A 23,590-nucleotide genomic window follows, 5' to 3' on the forward strand; every position below is an offset into this window, starting at 1 on the left:
GTCCTGTCGTCCTCTACACTCGTTTCGGCGTCTTTGTCCCCCATCTCCAGAGCAGTTATAACCAGGCGCGGAACGCTGAAAACGAGTGATGGGATCACGGGACGCGCTACCGTGCCCGCGTCGTCTGCTCTCCTTCTTCTGTGCAAAGGAGAGAACAGCAGAAGTCGCGGCCCGGCGCGCCCGTCACACTCGTGCGCGCTAGAATGCCCTGTTTTCGTTTGGGGGCGCGGGCGTCGGCGAGCCTGGATGGATGGATGGAGGTCGCCACCAGAATAGTATTGCGTCAACACGGTCTCCGCTGCCGGCGATAACCTGGCAACGGTGGCGTCGGGTGGGCTAACCCCCCCCCCCCCCCCTCCCTCCTTTTTCACCTCGACCTTCTTGGCAGGGAATTCCGCGGCCGAAATTTTTTTGTGCGCCCCGGGGCTGTCGTTTGGGGGCAAGACGACGAGCCAGCGGGAGCATCTGCTGACGAGTGCTCCGGGGAACGCGCGAGAAAACAGCGCGTGCGCTCTGAAATGTGGGCCTTTCGAAAATCGCTGCGGCGCGCAGGAGGCCAAGGGAGGCTTAGGCCGGGCCACCGGGGCACCGGGTTCTTCGCTGTTTGTTCTGTTTTTGGCTTGGTTTATTCTTGCCCGCAAATTTAGGCTTCCTTGAAGGACAAGTTGACGACGCCGTGTGAATTAATTAGCGTTGGGACACGGTGTGCGTCCTGTACTACATGCACAGTTTCTTAATAAAACCTCACGACTCCAAGAATGATGGTTCATGTGTCTTCGTGATCACGGAAAATTGTCAGGACACTGTCAAGCGCGATGTCTGTGTGCTCCTTCTTATCCCGTACCCGTCTTCTAGCGCTGGTTTCCCGTTTTCGTGGCTCCATATAGAGCTGTTTTACCAGAATCGAAGGGGGCGGCCGGCAGTGCATGCGCCTTGTATTTCCCCCGTTCGAGCAGCGAATCTTCTACTGAAGCATTTGGCGTTGCACCTCTCCTACCGTGCAGACTTGGTTCCAGGGTTCTCAGTTTGAACTCGTGAAAGTCGGCGGCCCGTGGACTACATGGCAATGCGCGCGTTGTCGTGGAAGCGATATATAGATCTGTGTATATAGGTCCAAGCTCGCTATAAAACGCCCATGTGAACGGGGCTATAATGGCTATTGTATTCGTTTTCGCCATATACTGACTCCACCGCTATTTTCAACGGCGTGTTGACTTTGGAAGCAGTGAAAAAACAGTACGCGTCAATTTATATTGTTCTTTTGGAATCGGCGAGCGTTGGTCAATAAATCATTGAATCATATTGCTTGAACAGTGCCGTGTGCTACACGAGCATCTTGTCGAGAAATGAAGTCGTACAAGGCTGTCTCATTGTGTATCTGAAGACAGGGAGACATTTCCGCATTTCCAGCACTGCGCGTGTTGTAGTGCCGTGAGTATACGAGTGACTGTACATCGCTCATCGGCTGACAGGGCTGTCCACGTCTCTGAGCGATTACGTCTAAGCCGGTTGTGTAAGAAAAACTTGTCGCACCGCGTTATATACTTAGGTGACGCTCTCGTCACTCAATGAAAGTGTGCAGTTCCTGTGAGAGCGGCACTCGCCGAGCAATTTCTCTTAAAGAATTGCTGTCACTCTTCAGGACAGCAAAAAAAAGTACACTATTCACGACAGCCCCGTACGCGCCGAGACGCGCCTTTTTTTTTCTTCTAAGCACTGTGTTTAGGCGACAACCACATGAAGCGTATTTCCAGCGTCGCTTCGACCGGCGTCGGCTCGTCTGCTTGCGCGCTGCACGGACGCCACGCTCTAATTATGGCCCAAAACCATTTCCCGCGTGATTACAGAGGAAAGAGAACGTGCGTGGTTATCACGCGACACGAAGTGGGCGTTCTGACGCCGGCTGCGCCGCCGGAAAGGCGTCCAAAATACGTTGCGTGCTGGCGGAACCACACGCAACGTATTTCGGACGCCTTTCCGGCGTCGGGTGCCAACGTGAAATGACACGGACAGGTGAAAACGGGACTACGGGACGCGGCGCTAGATCTTGTTGCCGTTTGGAAGTATATAGCGTGTGCATCGTCGTCTTCTCTTCAGTCCTCCTTGTCATTTTTTTTCAGGTAGAACAATGCTTACCGTCTACAGAGTCATCTGATTCAAAGTACTCTGGCGTCAACTAGAAGCAACTGTTGCCGAGCTTTTCACTCTTAGCTTTATTCACTTACCCTGAAGAAGCACGGGAACACCAAAACATTAGGAAATAGATCAGCATGACGTGCTGAAAAGTACTCCAGCATGGTCAGAGTGCCCGATTATGCGACTGTTTAAATGTGGTGGGTGCTGTTTGCTTTTTTTTTTTTTTTTTTTCGAGGTTTGCAAATAATTGTTTATATTTTTTTTCCCTGTACCCCCGGGACGACGGTGATAAGGCTTCGTCGTCATCTCTTAGTCTTCACAATTTACGCAAGTCGTGTCAACACTGTCTGTAATTGATTCATGTGTCGATGTTGCTGGCGATTGTAATTGCAATGGTTCACACACATACACTGCAGTTTACTCTATCTGTCGTACCAACTGCATATCGCTTCTTGTGAGAAAATAAACTGCTTGTCTCACTTCTCACCTGCCTTGCTTGTGTTTCCTTTCTTGAGAACTCCGTGCTCGCTACTTTCCTTTCGAGAATGCCATGTCATGCTGATAACGTGCAAGCCGTTCATGACTGGGAATTACCGGGCTCGAAGCATTAAAGAAAGGAAATGCGGGCAAGACAGATGACGATTATCGTTGTAGGACAAGATACAACCCAAAGGGTGTAAACGTTTAGGTGTTGTCTATTTGACTCTCCACTTTCGAGAATTGGCGTATACTCAGGAGTGGAGTAACCTCACTCGTTCGCTCTTCTGGAGAAGCTCGTTCACTTGGCTTGCGCCAAAGCGAGGTGAACGTACAAATCTTGGAAGTATTCAGAATAGAGCGGAACGGCAGCGTTAATAACGAGATTGATAATATGTTTCGACGTCGTGTCCAGCCGAAGTGCGGGGAGCCTTTTTTGCACATACCAAGTTGTATTCTGCTGTGATTTCACTTATATTGACGTCATATATATATATATATATTCTTCTATAGCAAGACATTCACTCTTAAAAGACGCGAAATCGAAAGCCTAATGGCCGCATTTCCCATGCTGCAGTTAAGTCTGATGTCACGGGTTTTGACAGAGTCGGTTAGGGCGTAGTTGATTGTTCATCAGTGAAAAACCATTACACTGCATTCGAAACAAGCCTAGGACTGTACCTAGCAAGTTTTGAGGACTGCATTAAGATGGTCCAAATACAAGAAAATTCTTTTGAGACAACTCAAAGGTGCGCACCGACATATAGCGGCGATCACGTTTAGGCGCGAAATTAAAATAGAGCGATAGAGGGGAAGCTGAGTTTGGCTTTCGTTTTCTTCAGCAGTAATCAACCTTTTTCTGCCAAATGAATAAAAATACACATCTTAAAGAAGACTTTACTAGTCTAAATTGATTTATTGTTGCTAGCTATAGCCTCCATCTAAAGGCAGTTTGTGTTGGTGTGGCTTTTCCTCTGCGAGAAATGAATAATTGTTTAAAGTTTGGACGTGCGCAAGTGCTCACGATGGCCATCACTCTTCGCTCACTGTCTCCTCGCTCCCCCTTTTGTGCAGACCTTCACGGCGTGGTGCAACTCTCACCTTCGCAAAGCGGGCACCCAGATCGACAACATCGAGGAGGACTTCCGCAACGGTCTCAAGCTGATGCTGCTGCTCGAGGTGATCTCGGGCGAGACACTGCCCAAGCCCGACCGGGGCAAGATGCGCTTCCACAAGATTGCCAACGTTAACAAGGCGCTCGACTTCATCGCATCCAAGGGCGTCAAGCTCGTCTCCATCGGCGCTGAGGAGATTGTCGACGGCAACGTCAAGATGACCCTCGGCCTCATCTGGACCATCATCCTCCGCTTCGCCATCCAGGACATCTCCGTTGAAGGTGCGTGTGTGTAGGAATTTAGTTTCTTCGCTCTTCTATATGTGGTCAAGGTTGGCATGGCCGTGCCCATGACAACCTCGGTGGCCACGACGAAGTGTAAAGCGACCGGTCCCGGTGGTTGTGGTTATTCGATGGTGGTGTTCAGGATCGCTGACTAAACTGTAGATAACGTGCAGGCACATTTGTATTGTAAATGACTGGGCTTCAGTTGGACAGACACGTTAACAACAGACGTATACAGCACCTGTGTCTGTCCTCATATATCATGTATGTGTGGAATGCCTTTTTCCTAGTGTGCTGCTTCGCACACACACGTGCACACACACATGCAGAAACACACGGACACATGCAAGCACACGCTCTCTCTCTGAGAAGCGCACTATCGCTCTGCCTAAAGCAGCATGCTATGCAGTGGATTTTCAGAGTTGCTGTACTGTAATCACCGATTGAAATGCAAACAGCGGAATTTGCGTGGTGTTTGCGCAATCGATAGGCGAAAAGCAGAAGGCAGACACGAAGCTATATGACCAACTCTGATGTGCCAAGAACAGCTCTCGTGACACGTATCGCAGTTGGTCGTGCATCTTCGTGTCCTCTGTTTGTTGCTCGGTTGTGAAAAAAAAACAACGTACAATCCACTGTTTGTCTTTCATTGGGGTACGTGCTCTCCAACGCTGTCTGCCTTTGGAAGCAATGCAGCAACTCTAGGTGAGCCACGCAGCTTTGGCGTATTAGCGCTGCACACAACTGGCAGCCTTACGTGGGTGGCGGCACGTGCAAGGGTGCTCGTGCACATTATGATCGGGCACGCTTATCGCGGCCACTACCGTGCGCCAGTCTGGCATCTGTTTATGCATTTTCTCCCCCTCCTTTCTTTGGGGACCTTCAGCTGCGCACTGGAAAGAAACATAACCTCACGGTAGTTCTCAAACAATTCTCATTGCTCTTGAAGCATGTGCTTTCACTTTCTTGTAGTGGATCAAGATGAGGAAAATCTGCAAGACATTGTATGGGCTTCTGTTGGGTCATCATGGCTTCCTGAATTTGAAACACACTCTGCATAAATGTTTCCTTAAGTTTCATCCATTTGTCACCCCCACCATATGTTATTGAAGGTGTGGAGGGTCTGAATGCATTAATCGAGGATCAACTTATGTATGGCCATTGGTCATTTTTGCTAACTGTTTTTTTTTTTTCCCGTTGCCTCATTTGTGCAGAGATGACTGCCAAAGAAGGTCTGCTGCTGTGGTGCCAGAGAAAGACTGCCCCCTACAAGAACGTCAACGTCCAGAACTTCCACCTCAGGCAAGATTACATGCACATCTATGATTTCTCTGGTTTCGTCATTGGTTTACATTGCTCAAAGGTGGGAGAGGAGGAGGGAGAGAGGGAAACCAAGAAGAGAAGATGGCGCGCAGGAACACTATTTCAATACAGTAGGAATTAGGTCCTCTTCTTGCAGACCACTTGTTTCAGCTGCGAGTACAGCTTGCACAATTTGCACAGCTGGCCATGCAACAACAGAGACGCTCAGGCCTCTTCCTTGTGTACTCTCGTGCCAGGGGTGCACATGTGCCAGTTAAGATAGTATCAGTGAGATGAGTGCGTGGGGCTTTCACAGGGCAATGCCCTACTTAGCTCAGGAGGCGTGCTGGCTGTCTCTTGCCAAACCTTACTCTTGCAGCGTTGATGCAGATGTTTAAGGATATCATCTACAACTGAGTTGCCAAGTGTAACCCATTTCGTTCCAGTACATTTCTGAGGTTTTCAAGAATTATTAGTATGCCCACCTTATGAAGAACAGACAAACCTTACTCAACTAATAACCTTGTCCGGAAAGGTTTTCCGGATAGGCAGGAAAATTGCGGGCACCAAGATGAGTCCTAGCTTTAGTGTCAGGGTCACACCATTGTCACCAGGTAGCAGCACCACTGCCAGGGCCCTGGTCGCATGCCATGTTCCAATTCTGTTGGCGCATGCACGAAATTCATGTGTGGTGAGGTGACGGAACATTGTTACCTACATGGTGCTGACGCTACAACTGAGCGCCGTCCTCCCATTACAGCTGGAAGGATGGTTTGGCTTTCTGCGCCCTCATCCATAGACATCGTCCCGACCTCCTCGACTATGGAAAGCTCAAGAAGGTCAGTACGTGGTTAATCGTGCTAGCACTGCATTATGCAAGCTGCTTCTGACACTTTGTTGAGCTTTGCATTTTAACGCTGCTCCTCTCTTGTGTAGGAGAATCCATTGGATAACCTGAACCTGGCTTTCGACGTTGCTGAGAAGCACCTGAACATTCCCAGGATGTTGGACGCTGAAGGTGAGGACTGCCTAATGCTACTTAGTTGTTTTAACGTGGTTTAACGTGTTAGTTAACATGTTGTTTAAGCGTACTTTAATGACACTTACACTTGACAGACTTCGAGCAAATTAAGGTTCGGTAGCCTTGGCCAGTGCCTTGTGATACTGGGTAATAGGTGTCTTATTGATGAAAGTTTTTAACGCCTTTTTATTTTTTGTTAGCATCTTAAGTTGTTGTTCAACAAGCTGCTGTCTTATCTTGTGCCTATTACTGTAAAAACAGACATGAAAGTAGTGGCACCCAATTTATATTGATTGAATTTTTTTTTTTTACTGAACATCGTACATCACTTTGTATGGAGGTCAGTTGTCATAATGTTGTAACATGGGTTACCGTTTCTAATGTTGCCCTCTGTTGTCTGGCAAACACACTGGAAATGCTTGCTTTGAAGATGGTGCTGTAATGCATCAAGCAGAGTAGACTTTACAAAAAGCTGTGTTTAGATTAATGATCGGATACGTTGAATCTGACCATATAGAAAGCATTACTCAATTCTCATGTATTCAGTGCCTTTCTGATAGCTAACACAGACTGATCTGGAACGTCCCTTTTTATTAGGCTAAAAGAGCCTACATTGGTGATGCACAATACATACCGTCGTAGTTGAAAAGGTAATATTGTCATCCACCCAAATGCAGCACAAAGCTTCAAAGGAAACCGAAAGAAATCTCTCATGAAGAAAGCTTCGCAGTCAAAAAAAAAAAATTGTCCTGGTCCGGGATTTCTCTGCCTTGCGAGATTCTGCAGAACTACTTTGCCAAACCTTAGTACTTGCGGATTGGTAGCGTAGCACATAACAAGGCTGTTAATAGCTAAGCCTAGGAATTTTCCCACCGCTTCACCATTGTAGTGCATAGAAGGTGAGCCACTTTTGACGACTTTAAGAAAATTATTTTACCAAAGAAGAGTCTCAAGACATGCAATGCTAGATAAATGGTGTGGCAGTTACCATCCCATGTGCTGGTCCTATTGTGGTAGTGCTGACAGATCATGTTTACATACAGCAATGGGAATATTGAAGATAACAGCACAGACTGAGAACAAACGGGCCATCTCCACATGGCATGTCAGGTCAATTGGAGTCAGTGACAACCTAAGAATGCGATGGCAAATACGCTGCAGTCCAACTTAAAGAAAATTTTTATAGCTGTGCCAACCAATTACATTTGCTCATTATCATGACGTTGCACCAAAAATGAAGTTCTTTTTTTTCAACATTGGCATCTTTCAAGAGCTAGGTTTTGGTGCATGGAGAAACAGAGGGCAGGTAGTGAGGTTGCAGCTAATAATGCAGGTCTTGACTTGCACCATATTGAAGCTCATTTGTTGGCAAATGTAAGGTACAATATGGCCCACTCCTAAAGGAAACAAATAACAGTTAACAAATACATTATAGCTTCAGTATTTCTTTCACCATGTTACAAAAATATGGTTGGCAAGATGCATTAGACAGGCATCTTAGTGTAAATTGCATGTAGTTCTATTGCATATTAAGATGTAATTGATATAAGAATACTAATTACAGGTGTTCCCTGCACTAGACTGGACCATTCTGTGCATTGTGAGCTATGACTTGATTTTCACGGTGGTCATTTTTCACATGATGTGTGGGGAGGGTGCGGTGTGTTATGCGTTTGTCTTGGGCGTACAGTTAATGTGTCATGTCATGCACAGTATTTGCGAGTTGCCGTATCACCGCACCGTAACTCTCGTTGCTGTCTGCGAGTTTTTCGTGTCAAACGTTCTGAGATAACTTGGCGTCCATTCCCTCGCACCCCCCTCCAGACATGGTGTACACAGCCAAGCCAGACGAAAGGGCTGTGATGACATACGTGTCATGTTACTACCACGCCTTCCAGGGGGCGCAGCAGGTAACGGCGACTGCAGCGCGTGTGGTGTGCAAGGTTTTTCAGTGGAGTGCGGAAGTGCGCCAAGCAGGCAGTAACTTCTCTCCCCCCACTTTCCTGCTCTAATGACTAACTGGTAGTTTGACTTAATTACCTTGTGACCCTCGTTGACCAGTGCCTGAGGTTTTGCAGTGTTGTTGCAGTGGACTGACCCCTTTGTGTGCTGTGTTTTACTTGTACTTCCTGTTTGGCGTGTGTGTGTTTTCGCTCCGGATAACATTACCCAGTTTACAGAGTAACCTGCAGGGTGTGTTAGGGAGTGAAGATATCCGTTAGTTTAAACGACCATAATGCAAGGTGTTATTTCTAGTTTTGTAAGATAATTTGTTGTTTTATGCAGTGACAATCTTTTAACTGTTGTCACAGAGTGGCAGCATACAACAGCATAAAAAAGTGTACAGAAGTTCAGATAAAGTCAGCCTGGTTATACAAGAGAAGTGTGATATAAATAATCAGTGAAAATGAATTGTACTTGTGAACGCAAAACATTGCACAATCAGCGTCCCCTACACAACAAGAAAACAGGGGAAAAGAATTTAGCAAGAAAAAGGAAAAGTGAACAAGGTACAGAGATAGAAGGTAGACATGCGACATGTTTGTAGATTTATGGTATTAACATAAAGAGTAGCTTCTTGTGATCATGGTTCTAGCGTGTGCCGCCTGACGCCTAGTTCCGCACGCATGCTGTCCTGCCCAAACTAATTGTGTGGCACTTGGTGGTTTTACTTGTCCTCTTCCCTCCTCCCCCGAACCTCGTCCGTCGCCAATGCCCACTTTTGCTCTCGCTGCCTGGTGTGGTGTGCGCGTGCGAGGGCAGACATGAACAGCACGGCCATGCCCGACGAGCGGGCCATCATGACCTACGTGTCGTCCTACTACCACACCTTTGCCGGAGCACAGCAGGTAAAGACGCGCAACAAACTCTCCGACATCTTGTTTGGAATCTCATTTTGCACGCTTCTATTAAATGGCGGGGTGCATAGAGCAGGTAACTGCTGAAAGCTGAGAAAGATGTAATTAGGCAAGACATTAGCTTGGGCTAGTTGCCTAGATTCAGTGCAGAAGACACTTAAGTGATTAAGCAGACGATGCTTGTTCTGTTGGCTCAATGATCTGCATCTTTCATGCTGTTTTCTAGTATGCAAGGTAAGACGTTAAGACAAGGGGCGAAATACATGATGTGCACTGCGAAAAGACGTGACAGGAAATAAGGCGTTGGCTTGGAATAGTTGGTTAAGTTCCATAGTAAATGCATAAAAGAGTCACGGACAAGTGAACAGACGAAGCCAACAGCACATGAACAGACTGGAAACAGATGGCTTGGTTCTGCAGACAAGATGTATTGTGGGACAATAACTGTGAGCCGAAGGGAAGGAAGGTGCACAGAGAAGAAGCAATCGTTGTGGTCGCCGACACACACTATCGTCTTTCACCGGGTTGCCAGACGCAGTTTTGTTGCTCAGAGACGCACTTCATGTTGGAGACCGTGTGAACAAAGCAGCGATTTCTTTACTCAGCTGGGAAGAACATAACCTAGAGGTGTGGTAGAGATATGGAGAAATATTCACTTGAATTTTTTTATTCAGGGACAGGTGAATTGGCTGCAATGAAATTTTATCTTTATTTCTTGAATCACATGCTCTGAAAAAATTTTGCGGATGAGGGCACATTACATATTCACAGAATGGTGTGTTGTTCATCATCCCGTCTGTTTTGCGTCCACTTTTCTTCAAAGGCACTCCAAATCACCAAGTTAAGTCATTCTGGTGCATCTTACTGCTTTGGCATGTTGCTCAATTTAGACTGGCTGCTGCATCCTCTGGCATTTTCTTGCGTTTTGTGAGGCAGCATGTATTTCTGTGCATGAAAAATTAGACAGCATTGAATTTGGTTGATTGTGGTTTGTTTAGTCAGAAGGTATGCTGGACAAACCTATTTCAGCACGACCCGAACAGTTATGACAGCTAGCAGAGCACTATCGTTATAAGCATGAAACCTGATGTGATGCCTTTGAGGAAGGTGATCTTATTGTCATTAGCCAATCAACATTTCAGGCAGTTGAACAGCAGTCATTGTTTTTGATTTTGTGCTAATATAGATAAGAATTAGCTGATCAAGTGCTCCCTAGAAAGGGATGCATTTCTATTTGTGTTCCTGCATTGTATTCCAGAATAATTTGTTCAAGAAATACTATACTAAAAAGGGAAAAGGCCTTGTTGCTTAGAAATCATTAGCATTGCAAAACAGAGCATCCCCAAACACAAAAAGAAAGACAAAAGAGAAACTAAAGCTTGTGTGTGCATTTTCATAATTTCATGTGCTCTCCGTACCTTTTTAATGAAAACAGTGAAATTTATGCGGAGACTGTATCATTTTCACATGGATAATAGGATGTGGGTTCAGCTCCGGCTGGCCTATTCTTTCTTTCTTTCTTTCTTCTTTTTTTTTTCATTTCACTATACTGCAAGCCTTAGTGGCGCAAGCAGGAGTGCATTGGAACAACGATTCAAGTGTAGATGTAATACACACAAAGAAAAAGAAAAGAAAAGCAAAAGCATTTGGCAGTACTCTGTACAACAGTAACTTGCGCTGTAAAATAACTTGAAAAAAAAAAAACATGTTTTAATAGATCGATGCACTACAACAGCTTCATTAAAGTTAGCCACCTCAAATACACGGCTTGGGAAGAGACTTCTAGTCTGAGACTGCATGTGAGAAAAAAAAAAGAAAAAAAAACTGTGTTATAGACTGCAGTTTCTGAAAAATTGGCTGCAGCAAGTGCTTGTGAGTGTCGCGAGTTATTCGTGTTGTCAGGCGCTTTAGAGTCAAGGGTGTGCTTGTACTGATTGATCCAGACAGAATGCTTTGTAAGAATGTCCACTTTCATTTCCGTGTTCCACTTTTTCTTGTTATTTCTACATTTCAAATAATAAATGTCAAGTTCGCGCTATTAATAGGACATTAATTAATTTGCCTTCATTGTCTGTCTGTGCGATTTGGTTGTTAATGACAGTAAATTGAGCCCCTCGGTATTGTTGATTCTTCTCATTCAGGATAATATACTGGGAATTAAGAGAATTCGCACAAACACCTTCAACTCGAGGCGTAATATACTCGTTCTCTGCCTTTAAACTTATCTATAGCAACAATTGAATAGGTAGTTATTTCCATTGAGTCTGTATTGTTCATATTGCCTTTGTTATTTGTCATTGTTCTGCTTTTCATACCCACTCCTGGAATAGCCCAATATGGCTGCAGTATGTAAAAATACATAAATAAAACTGAGTCGGACGCTTAGGTGGCATACGCACACAAAGGCGACGTACTGTGAGAATTTTTAATTATTGTTTCATCTTGTTGTTGCCTCTAGGCCGAGACCGCCGCGAACCGCATCTGCAAGGTGCTCAAGGTGAACCAGGAGAACGAGCGTCTCATGGAGGAGTACGAGCGCCTGGCCAGTGATGTGAGTTTCACTGTGTTTGCGTCCTCCCCTGTATCTTTGTCATGCGTCCTTAGCTATTACGTGTCGTCGTCGTAGTAGTAGTAGTAGTAGTAGTAGTAGTAGTAGTAGTAGTAGTAGTAGTAGTAGTAGTAGTAGTTTGCAGAAAACTTTGCATATGGTTTAGAGTTGGGTGCATGGAAAGGTTGCGTTGTTCATGAGGATTTAGGCTGAGTAAGTGTATCGTGGAGCGTTATAGAAAAGCCTTTGAGGGGGAAAAAAAAGAAAAGGAAATTAAGAAAACTGTAGAGAACTTGATTTCATAGGTGCTCATGTTTACTGTATTGCTTAGAAATTTCGTAACTTTAGTATATAAGGATGCACGTAGTGGAGGAATAGAATGTTTGTGCCGTGGTGTATAGGATTTTTGTGGCTCATAGCTACTCTCAATTACTCTGTGAGGGGTGCACCAGTTCAAGAGTCTGGCAGACTAGTGTGGATCACCCGTATTTCTGCAGTGTGCTCCAAAATCTAGTGCATTGGCTACAAGTTTCAAAAAGATCATAACACGAATAAATGAATGTGCATTAGGGTAACCAAACGGGTATGAATCGATTTAGGAGAATGGTAAAATAGAAAACTTGGTACTAGTTCATTTTTTCTACAACACAAACAACAAAGGCTTGATAGAGACAGCCAGTACCTCAGTCTCTCTTTTTTGTTCAAGTTATCGTCGTTCAAGTTGCAGAAACTATGAATGCGCATTTTGGTGGTGTGGTTGCTCTTGTGTCTACGATTAAGGGAAGCTGCAGCTTTATTCCACTGAATGTTTCCTGGCCACCAAACAAAATTTTGCTTCATCAATCTGTGGGGAACGCAGCTTCTGGACTGGATCCGACGGACCACGCCGTGGCTGGAGAACCGCACGACGGACAACACGCTGCCGGGCGTGCAGAAGAAGCTGGAGGAGTTCCGCGCCTACCGGCGCACACACAAGCCTCCGCGGGTCGAGCAGAAGGCTAAGCTGGAGACCAACTTCAACACGCTGCAGACCAAACTGAGGCTCAGCAACAGGCCGGCCTACCTGCCTTCCGAGGGCAAGATGGTCTCGGACATCGCCAGCGCCTGGAAGGGCCTGGAGACGGCCGAGAAGGGCTTTGAGGAGTGGCTCCTCTCTGAGATGATGCGGTGAGTGGCCGCTCCCATCGTGCGGAATTACTTTTGTGAGCGGTGTGTCATGTACAATAGCAATGTGTCTTCAAGAGTGTGATGCCAAGCTTGACTCCTTACCTTCAGCAGGTAAGAAAAGAGCACATTGCATTATACAGTAGAATTTTGATAAACAGAACCTCAAGGGACTAAAGAGATATGTCCCGATAAGCGAGAGTTTCATTCACAGAGTAAAATGTGCAGAGGTGCAGCACTGTATGTCGTAAACTTTCACACTTTTGCCAGAAATGCTGAGTGTTAAGAAATGAACTCAGCAGCTAGTTAAAGGAAAGAAATAATGACAATGTGCTTATCATTCAAAATTTGTTGCTGCCACTTTTTAAGAATAAGTTTCTTCACAAAGACTCGTGCTGCAAAAAAAAAAAAATGATATTGTTCTCTTCTGGGGGAAAAAAAAAGTCATTTAGAGATTGATTCCTGTGGTTTGGTTTAGAGGGAGTGATGAACATTTAGATTCTGATTAACAAATGCTTACATTGTTCAGTTACAAAATCAACCAATTCAGAGCTTGTTCTTCTGTTTAACTAGCCATTCCATTTAAGTGATTTCCGTTCACCGATATTCTATTGTACTCTGAAAGATGATCTCATTAACAGTGAAACAATTATCGATTGCATAAAATTAGTGTGACCCCCTTGAAAGCTAGATCACTGCACTGAAATGAAAAAAAAAACATAGCTTTAATTGTGATTGCATCATGAAGATTCCACGGTATGTGTGCATTCTGTTATCTTTCTACTACAGCTTCGATGAACGTTGGCTTCCATAGGCTAATTATTTGTACTTTATTATTTATTGCAGCTGCTGCTTTTGCGAGTAATGGTACTTACTATCGTAAAAAATTTTTGGCAGTATTGTTTTCTTCCTATCATTTTTTTTTAATGGTTGCAGTGTTTAACAAAGATGTATGCACCACATTCCCTTACACCCAGCAGAGTTCCTCAGCCAGCCAAAAATTGCTTTTAAACACATAAATGTTTTCAGTTCTTTGAAGCATGAAGACATCACCGCAATAATTCACACGCACACGTACAACTCTAGTTTGCAGCAGTTCAAGGAGGTCCCAGCTGCAAATTCTTTAGTATGAGTTCAAGTACAAGCTTTTTTCTGGGCCCTTGACTGCAAGCTCTTTGATGAAGGCACAGTGCTCTCTTCAACAAAAACACAAATCCGTGAATTTTATGATTCAGTAACCAGTAATCCATTTCGAGGAATTTCACACCATCTTGATGCCCATAACTTTAGTTAATATATCTTTTAGGCTGCTAAGAAACTTTAGGCATACATAATATACAGCCATTTTACATCATCAATTCTGCTTCAGCATAGCCGTTGAACTTAATTACCATTGTCTTAGTGGTCTTTTGCTACATCTGCCCCTGCACCTAAACGCAAAATGCAAACATCCTTTCACATAAAGGAGAAATAGTACAACTTATTTACCTTTACTTATGACCACGGAGAGTATGTTTGTAAGGAAAACAATATATATGTTTTCATTAATAAATGAATTAGTGCAGTCATTATGTAATTAGTAATCAGTTTCCTGGATTGCAGTACCCTCAACTGAATGCTTGCTCGAACAAGAAGAAGAAAATGATATTATGGGTTCTGCATTAACTTTGCCACTCTTAAATTAGTGTTTGTAGCTGTCAAATTGAGTGCATCAAAAATTATGCGTTGGGCTGTGTGGAATCAAAACACTGCATATGATCATTTTCATTATTCCTTAACACACAAAGCAAGCACACCACTTCAACACTGGGTTCCTCGCGAATGAACGACACTCGAGATTGTTCCTAAATGAGCCTGATCGAATTGCGTCACCTGTCTCGTCCTGCAGGCTGGAGCGCCTCGACCACTTGGCACAGAAGTTCAAGCACAAGGCAGACATCCACGAGGAGTGGACACGAGGCAAGGAGGAGATGCTGCAGAGCCAGGACTTCCGCCAGTGCCGCCTCAACGAGGTCAAGGCCCTCAAGAAGAAGCACGAGGCCTTTGAGAGCGACCTGGCAGCACACCAGGACCGCGTCGAGCAGATCGCTGCCATTGCGCAGGTAAACAAAATTGTATGAGGAGAGGGAAGCCTTGTCAACAGCGAGCAAGTGCTGTCATCAAGACCTGCAGTCATTTCGAAAGCCCGTTGATATAGTTAGGGCATCAGACGTTGGGCACGAGTGTTCTTTAGGCGAGAGGTGGCAGTTTTTAGGAAATTAGTGTTTTGGAAGGCAACGTATGCAAGTCGTCAAACTGGAGAGGCCTGTAGATTCAGTAATTTGTTGTGATGAAATAAAATGGGACACTGACCACAAAAGATTTAGTGAAGTCAACGTATCGGCTTCCACATGGGAGCCGAAACGTCAACCTTACTAAATCTTTTGTGGTCGGTGTCTCATTTATTTCATTGTGTTCGAACCTGACCCAACGGGATCTCATCACAACCTCAGTTTCATCAGTCATTTGTTACAACACAGATCAAGTATAGCCATAGCCTCAAATACAATGCAAGATAAATTAGGGATTTTCTTGAGCTTTTATTGAGTTCTTCTCGAGTTTTTGGGCGGCTGTTGAAGAAAATTACCAGCACCAGCCCTTTGTATCCCTGTGCCGTGAATAATTTGGTGCCTAGGGCAGAGTTTTATCACTAGCCAGCATCATTTTGGAGGGGAGGTACTAGCTCTTAATGCACTGTCATGGAGATGAGCCCCTCCTCAAAGCTCTTTTCGGTCGTCTCCAGGCCTACCTCTCAGCGCACAGAGATGTCGCGACGTCTTTCGGTATACACAGCAGACACTACATCCTTAGATGTCTCAAGTTAAGCAACCTGGCTTGCCAAGTCTAATTGGACAAACGCACCTGCTGCCGTGCTAATCGCAGGAGCTGAACGCCCTGGGCTACCACGACGCGGCGACGGTGAATGCACGCTGCCAGCGCATCTGCGACCAGTGGGACCGGCTGGGCACGCTGACGCAGAAGAGGCGCAGCGCCCTCGAGGAGGCGGAGCGCGTGCTCGAGAAGATCGACCACCTGCACCTGGAGTTTGCCAAGCGGGTGGCGCCCTTCAACAACTGGCTGGATGGGGCACGCGAGGACCTCGTCGACATGTTCATCGTCCACACCATGGAGGAGATTCAGGTGCGATAGCCCCCTTCTCTCGTTTGCGTAGCTGCATGCGAAAACATAGAATGGGTACAGTTGACCCCAAAATGGACTAGCATACAAGCTATAGTTGGAACAGTTGCCGGTGTCATAGAGCTGTGGCATGCACTTTCAATATCTAGAGGTCGCAAACAGAGGCTCCGCTGCTCATAATGTAAACGACTGCCACGGCGGCCTGTGTTCCCCGCAGTGGTTCGCACCCACCTCGCGGCTGTGTGAAGTGCGAGGTGGGTATTGAATAGTATAGTATTGAATTGCTCCTCTAAGTTATGTGTATTTTGTTCATGGTATGAACAAGATGTTCATGGTATGTTCATGGTTCATGAACAGTTCAATTCAGCATGTCATCCCTTACGCCATACCTAAGACAAGTGACTAGAAAAGGGCAAACAACAAGCACATGCGCCAGTTCTTGCCCGAACTCGATCAAAGTTTTGCATCACTCGGTCGCACTTGCAGCTCCCTCCCGTAGGCAGGCCTCCCAACTCCCCCTCGTCTTTGTGCAGGGTCTGATGGACGCTCACGAGCAGTTCAAGCAGACCCTCGGCGAAGCCGACAAGGAGCACAAGGCCATTATCGGCCTGGCACAGGAGGTGCAGACCATCGCCAGTCAGTACCAGGTGCCCGGCGGCGTCGAGAACCCCTACACCACTCTCACCTCTCAGGTCAGTGTCCCACTCTCTCATGCTAGCTCTGCGTAGTGACTGCCTGATGTGTATTACATAGGCAACTAGCATTGTTGGGTCAACTAGACCAAAGCAAGTTCTTTTGATGCATCGTAGCTAGTCTGTGTACTTTTTTCTTTTGTTTTTGTGCACTTTGTTGTCACCTTCGTCTTCCATTACAATGTACCTTTCCCAAATCTCTGCGAATAAGCCTGCTGCCCTGCAAAACTTCGCAGTTCCCCCAAAAACTTACATCTACAGAACCACATTGCATTTGTAGTTAAAATTGAAAGGTGAATGCTCTCTCTTCTTGGGAAGCTACTTTGATCTCTGAACCATCACTGGTTGCTTTGCATGGAATTTGTGGTGGGGGTCCCTCAAAAGGGATAGGCACAACCTCAGTATGGAAAACTTGCTCTCAAGTACCCAGTGCTGAACCATGACAGCCACCAAATCCTTTTTAGATGTTCATGGAGACGGAGTAATAAATAGGGACTATTGGCAGATGGGCAGTTCCAGGACACTTTACCCTGAGCGCTCGAGGTAGTAAGGCAGTATGTAGGCGAGAAATTTGGGGACTCTGCATAGTTGTGCAGGGCAGCTAGCCTGCAGAGATGTAGGAAAAGTCTGTTTACCAACTATACACCATAGTGCGAAGCAATGTGGGCGATCTTGGATTGGAATTGTAGACCGGTCTGTCAGTCTGTGACCTGGGGCACAGACTGAGCTGGACTTGGCGCTCTGGGTTCGTGAACTTCGATCCGGGTGAAACGCTGTCACGTTGACCTGACCTCTGTCTCATCGCAGGTGATCACAAGCAAGTGGACTGAGGTGAAGCAGCTGGTGCCCAAGAGGGACCAAGTCCTCCAGGCCGAGCTCATGAGGCAACAATGTATCCTTTTGTGCTGCTGCACCGGAGTCCAGAGTCAAATGCCAACATGCACAGATAAGCCGCATATAGATTAGGCACACAATAGGTTAAACACATGTGTTACGTTTGATGCGGTGTTAATGCCACGCTTATTTGGTGTGAGACACCACACTGCAGCGCTCTCGAACTGCCCACCAGCGGTGTCATTCTGAAATGGTGTCATTCTGATAGTGTCAGTTCCCATCAGATTACTGAAGGTACGAAGAAGGAGACCACTTGGGTATGCTGACCGCCACCGACGGAATCATTATTAGATATATAGTGACAGAAAGACAAAGGACAAGAATGAAGTGAACACACGGAGTGCTGACTCTCAACTGCATTTATTTGAACAAACAAACAAGAAACAAAAAATAATGCGCATGTGTAGATTGCACGTTTCAAAAAACTGCCTCTCACGCTGTAGTTAATGATAAATCCACACCAACATGCCCGGCTTTCGTTTCCAATAGCAGCGGAATATTCCAGGTTTCTGTCTTGAGTGAAATAGATATTGTGCCCGCAACAGATGTACTTCTTTCCCCACTGCCATTACCAGGCACCTCTCTTTCTCAAACTTGTGTCAGGCATTGAGCTAAGCGCTTGGCACGTCTATCCCTACATGTCACCCTGTGCGGCTTTTTCTGCAAGAGAAGATGGCTTCCCGAGGCTAAGGTTAATCAGCTGGGGATTAGCTGAATGCTTAGGCAGGCCCGACGGGCTGCTGACCAGAGCTGCGCACTAGCCTTATGTCCATATGTTTGAGATAAGTGACATGGCCCGTGGCTGCATTGACTTGGCAGCTGTGCCATGATGCTGCCAAGTGCAAAATCGGCACTTCCCAGTTGCGGTGCCTGCATCCTGGCTGGCCGAAGTGGCGTGCAGTGACCCTCCTGCGTGCTCGCCTGTTAGCGCAGCTTTCGTGGCTGTGTGCATCGAGTTTCTGACAACGGTTTACTTGGTGAGAAAAAGGCACTTATGTGCACAAGAGTGCTAGAAAGTTGGGCCGTCGAATCTGCATCTTTCTTGGAGAGCCATTTGGCCACCAACATTGCTTCGGTCACTGTGGTTTTTAGTGTCTTTTGTAAAAGCATGTAAAATGCTGCTTTCCCTCTCTACTATTATGTGAGATCACTAGTAATTAGAACAGTAGCACTTGTGCTTGGTTGTACAGTTACATGAAATCGGAACAGTATTGGCAGGCAGCTAGTGTTGCAGAAAAGGCAAGGATGTCTGCACTTACTCTGTGCTAGTTTTAATCATGTTTTCAATCATGTTTTTTGCTACTTCTAAAAGGTGTCGCATACTGATAGGCTTTCTGAACTTTAGGGAGTCCCATGGAGTCATAGGTAATTCAGAACAGTTCACACCTGCATCCCTCTAGTCCTTGTGTCACTTTGGGTTGTGTAACCCAGTCAGTCAGTTGATCAATCAGTCAATCGATCAACTTTTCACAGTGATGTTGCGTGTGGTGACGAGCATGCCCTGGTACCGACTGTACCTTCCTTGACTAATGCTCAGCGAATGAGCGCCTGCGCCGTAAGTTTGCCGAGAAGGCCAACGTTGTCGGTCCCTGGATCGAAAGGCAGATGGACGCGGTGGCAGCCCTCGGCATGGGAATGCAGGTGAGCGTGAAATTTGCACTGCTCCCACTCTTCGAGTGCATTGGCACTCAACTCTCCCCTGCCCCAGCAGCTCGAGGTACGGAGAGGTAGCTTTAGATTAGGGGTACGCAAGAGGCTTGTGTACCACTTACGTATGCAAGCCACTTGGGTCCCAGCAAAACCCAAGAAGTCTTGGGGTCCTTGGGTATGCAAACCACTTGCGTCTCCTCCAATCTACAACTCTTCCTTTCAGTCAATCAAATAGAGTCTGACTGTGTTGGTCCTTTTTTTGAAACTGCCCAAAAAAGTCACTAGTAATTACAGATGTAAAGTCTGAACTGAAATGAAACGCATTGTCACGTAGCGACGTTTAAGAAGGAGTCAGTGTAAAACTGTGAAATCACAAATTTTAATCGCGAATCGATGAGTAAGGTGCGCCCGCTACTTGTACACCTTTCGCAGTACATTCGAGCGTAAATGCTGGTGCTTGCATACTTTCCAGAATGTACACCAGTATCCACATTGCAGCAGTCTGATTATGTTGCTCATGAAAAGAAGGAACAAGGGCTGCACGTGTTTCATCTGATCTGTCTGTGCTCGCTTGTGGCATCCTTAGTGATTGCAGGAACACATGCAGCTAGTCTACCTGACAACTAGTGTATCCTAGCTACCAAAACAGTATAGTAAGAAAAATATTGTAGTAAATTCTATATAGGGAACTCTGGTGCCTACCAGTATTCTTTTAATGCTTTAAGCAGCTAGGCCTTTATTTAAGGCAAAAAAAAAAAAAAAGGAAACGACTAGTGAATGTTATGTCGGTACTGAGTTAAGAAATTGGATGAATGGATGGAAATGGGAAGGCTCTGTGCACGTCCGGCACTGCAGGGCTCGCTGGAGGAGCAGCTGAAGCGGCTGCAGCAGTACGAGCAGGCGGCGGCACAGTATCGGCCGCACCTGGAAGAACTGGAGCGCACGCACCAGGAGGTGCAGGAGGCGATGATCTTCGAGAACCGGTACACGCACTACACGATGGAGACGCTGCGCGTGGGCTGGGAGCAGCTCATGACTTCCATCCACCGCAACATCAACGAGGTGGAGAACCAGATCCTTACGCGCGACTCCAAGGGCATCACCCAGGAGCAGCTGAACGAGTTCCGCATGTCCTTCAACCACTTCGACAAGAACCGCACGGGGCGGCTCACGCCGGACGAGTTCAAGTCGTGCCTTGTCAGCCTCGGATACAGCATCCGCAACGACCGCCAGGTGAGCCAAAGTCTCCTCTTTCTTGGTCTGATCTCTTGTTTACTTGTGACAGAAAGTTTGTGTTTGCACTGGTTCGTGGACCTTCTTGTCTGAAGCCCCTTGTATGTCATATGTGCCTCCGAGATGTGTAAGCATGCAAAATTTTACTTGCAATATCAAGTTATATGAACTTGTTTGTGCCATTGTGTCTGTAATGCAATATGTCTAATCATGTGGGAAAGAAAAACTGGAAAAGACATAAAGATATATGGACAGAAATCTCGGTGACAGTGGCCATTACTCACCAGACGGCGCCACGATACCAGTCTATAGTGCATGTATAAGTAGGGTGCTATTTTTTGTCACTGTGCTCACTGCTTAATTGCAGTACCACTTTATGACAGTGAAACTTTGCCTTTGAGTTCAGCTTCATGGCAACACATATCACATTGCTGTGAAGCTGAATCGAGCGGCAAAACTTGCGTAGAAATTGCATGCCAACGTTACACACTCATAAATGTTTTCAGCATTTTGTAACTCTATTCTTTTGCAGATACGTGAATAATTAAAGCATTATGGAAATTATTTAAGGCAATACAGCATGTGAGCTTCGTTATAATGAAAATTGTCTTATGGTGAAGTTTCGGCAGCTTTATAAATTGAAGGTCAACTGCACTCCATGCGTTCTGTCCTGAATATAGAGTATTGCAGGTTTTTTAGCAGCTGCACAAATCAAATTAAGGTCAAATGTGCTTCGTTTCTTTGACCTGAATGCAGGCTTTAGTTAAGTATTACACCACTTGCTATTATATTTCAGTGCACAGTTGTGTAGATATTGCAGCAATGTCACTTATGAGCTGTTGTTTCTAGGGTGACGCTGACTTCAGGCGCATCATGAACATTGTGGACCCGAACAACACGGGTTACGTCCACTTCGACGCCTTCCTCGACTTCATGACTCGGGAGAGCACAGACAGGGACACGGCTGAGCAGATCATTGACTCCTTCAGGATTCTGGCTGGTGATAAGGTGAGCCGTCCTGGCAAGAGTCATAGCCGTTGATTTTACTTGCAACCCACTCCACACGGCCACTTCAGGGATTGATGACACGCGTAGTAGAGGGCGATCCGACAGCAACAGACAGAATGAAAATTTAGTAATTTTAAAAGTGCAATGATTGTACACTTTTCTCCTCAACAACTGGGAGCCTTGCCACTGTCGTTGAAAAGGAAAGTGTACAGTCATCGCATTCCACCCGTGCTAACATATGGGGCAGAAACTTGGATGTTAGTAAAGAAGCTCGAGAACAAGTTAAGGACCAAGCAAAGAGTGGTGGAACGAAAAGTGCTAGACGTAACCTTAAGTGACAAAGAGAGTGGTGTGGATTAAAAAGCAAATGGGGATAGCCAATATTCTAATTGACACTGAGAGAAAGAAGTTAGCGACACTTCACTTCGTGAACGAGGGTTATGCGCAAGCATACAGACACTGCGAACATGCACAGCAAGCACCATGGCGTCGAAGTACAAACGAAAAGGGCGCAAACGCAGCGCTTCTACACCTCCAGACACCTTCCTCCTCCGGCGCTCGCTTCCCTCACGGCTTCAGAAATAGTCTCACCGATTTCACAGAAGGGCCATCTGCACTTCTACGCAAAAATGGAGCTGGGCAGGCCATGTATTGCGTAGGGTAGATAACCGGTGGACCATTAGAGTTATAGAATGGGTGCCAAGGGAAGGGAAGCCCAGTCAAGGATAGCAGGAAACTAGGTGAGATGATGGAATTAGGAAATTTGCAAGCACAAGTTGGAATCGGCTAGCGCAAGATGAGTAATTGGAGATCGCAGGGGGAGGCCATCATGCCGCAGTGGGCATAAAAATAGGCTGATGATGATGAATTCAAAAACTACAGACGTTGGCAAGATGTGGGTTTAACAGAAATGAACAAAAAGTAAATTTTTTTTTAAATAACAATATATTCTAGCCAGAATAGTTAGGTTCGTCACCGACAGGTGGCACTTGTAGTGCAACTTCACGATGATGAAGTTGGCAATGGCCTCTCTGGATATTACTTCTTGCTATGTACAAAGATTTCCCATGTTTATTTTGTGTATTTCTCTGAAAAGCCGCATCTTGCTAAAGTCTACAGTGTCCATGTTCTCCACTTTAGTTTGTACTGTCGACGTTGTGTACTCACCACCTTTTTCTTCGGTGTTAGCATGAATGAGACAGCTTCACTTCATCAAGGTGAATGCAGTATACTGCATGCACAATTTGGGAACACAATGACTTCAGAAGTAGAAACAGTATTTCAGGCAAGGTTAGAGGCATCGTTGCAACTCTTTTACATTGTTTCCTTTCTGCTACTGTTGCTGTCAACAGTGACTGTATTCACGGATAGATAGTGCGTGTTGATGTTGGCCACAGCTTCTACAGCTACAGCCCTCTGTGAGTTTTTAGCTTGGTGCAGCTCTTCATCACCTCAGTGATGACTCCAATGCACAGTAGTGTAGCAGGCTTAAATATTGGGAACTGGGATGCCGCATTGAGAGTGATGTGGCCATAGAAGTTTATAAGAGCCAGCCACTCCTGGGTCGTGCAGACCCTGTGGGGGCAAAAACAAATCCATTACTTAGGGCTGGTGCTAGAGTAGTCGCTCGCACAAAGCCTGAGTGTTTAACTCCGCTGCCTGAAGCAGCTAAGCAATGGCTGTTATTGGCTTTTCAGCGTTCTCGCTCACGAAGGCCTTCACCTGCTCGAATAACTCAGCCATGTGAATCGTGCCACACTGCTGGCACTGCTTATTTCTCTTAGTCACAAACGAGCATTGGTGATGAACTGACTGCCCACCCCAAAAATGAAGAGTGCTGCCAAAGTGAAGGAAATGGCGATCTACAAGTCACTGCGCTCGGCATGTAAAGTGACTAGGACTGCACCTGGATTCATCTCCCGCGTCGGTCTGGAAGCTGCTACCCGAGAATAAATGTGCTAGATGAGCGACAAATGCGCTGGTGAAGAGAAAGTGAAGTGCCCGGACAGATAGGATGACAATGTTATTTGT

The 23,590-nt window shown here is 45.9% G+C and overlaps 1 protein-coding gene across 2 annotated transcripts in view; it reads left to right on the forward strand.

The window, feature by feature from the left end:
- The window catches only part of Actn (alpha actinin), a 109,112-nt gene that overhangs the window by 80,936 nt on the left and 4,586 nt on the right, over positions 1–23,590 (forward strand). For both annotated transcript variants that reach the window (XM_072289311.1, XM_050181110.3), the window contains exons 2-15: positions 3,688–4,009; positions 5,227–5,314; positions 6,075–6,153; positions 6,251–6,332; positions 9,099–9,184; positions 11,652–11,744; positions 12,601–12,908; positions 14,794–15,007; positions 15,828–16,085; positions 16,616–16,774; positions 17,582–17,666; positions 19,206–19,309; positions 20,174–20,551; positions 21,401–21,559. In XM_072289311.1, coding sequence (XP_072145412.1) covers positions 3,778–4,009; positions 5,227–5,314; positions 6,075–6,153; positions 6,251–6,332; positions 9,099–9,184; positions 11,652–11,744; positions 12,601–12,908; positions 14,794–15,007; positions 15,828–16,085; positions 16,616–16,774; positions 17,582–17,666; positions 19,206–19,309; positions 20,174–20,551; positions 21,401–21,559 — 2,325 coding nt within the window. In that variant the 5' untranslated portion in view covers positions 3,688–3,777. The remainder of the gene's footprint in view (positions 1–3,687; positions 4,010–5,226; positions 5,315–6,074; positions 6,154–6,250; positions 6,333–9,098; positions 9,185–11,651; positions 11,745–12,600; positions 12,909–14,793; positions 15,008–15,827; positions 16,086–16,615; positions 16,775–17,581; positions 17,667–19,205; positions 19,310–20,173; positions 20,552–21,400; positions 21,560–23,590) is intronic.

Source organism: Dermacentor andersoni, chromosome 7 (genome assembly GCF_023375885.2).
Source record: "Dermacentor andersoni chromosome 7, qqDerAnde1_hic_scaffold, whole genome shotgun sequence".
Classification (NCBI taxonomy): Eukaryota; Metazoa; Arthropoda; class Arachnida; order Ixodida; family Ixodidae; genus Dermacentor; species Dermacentor andersoni.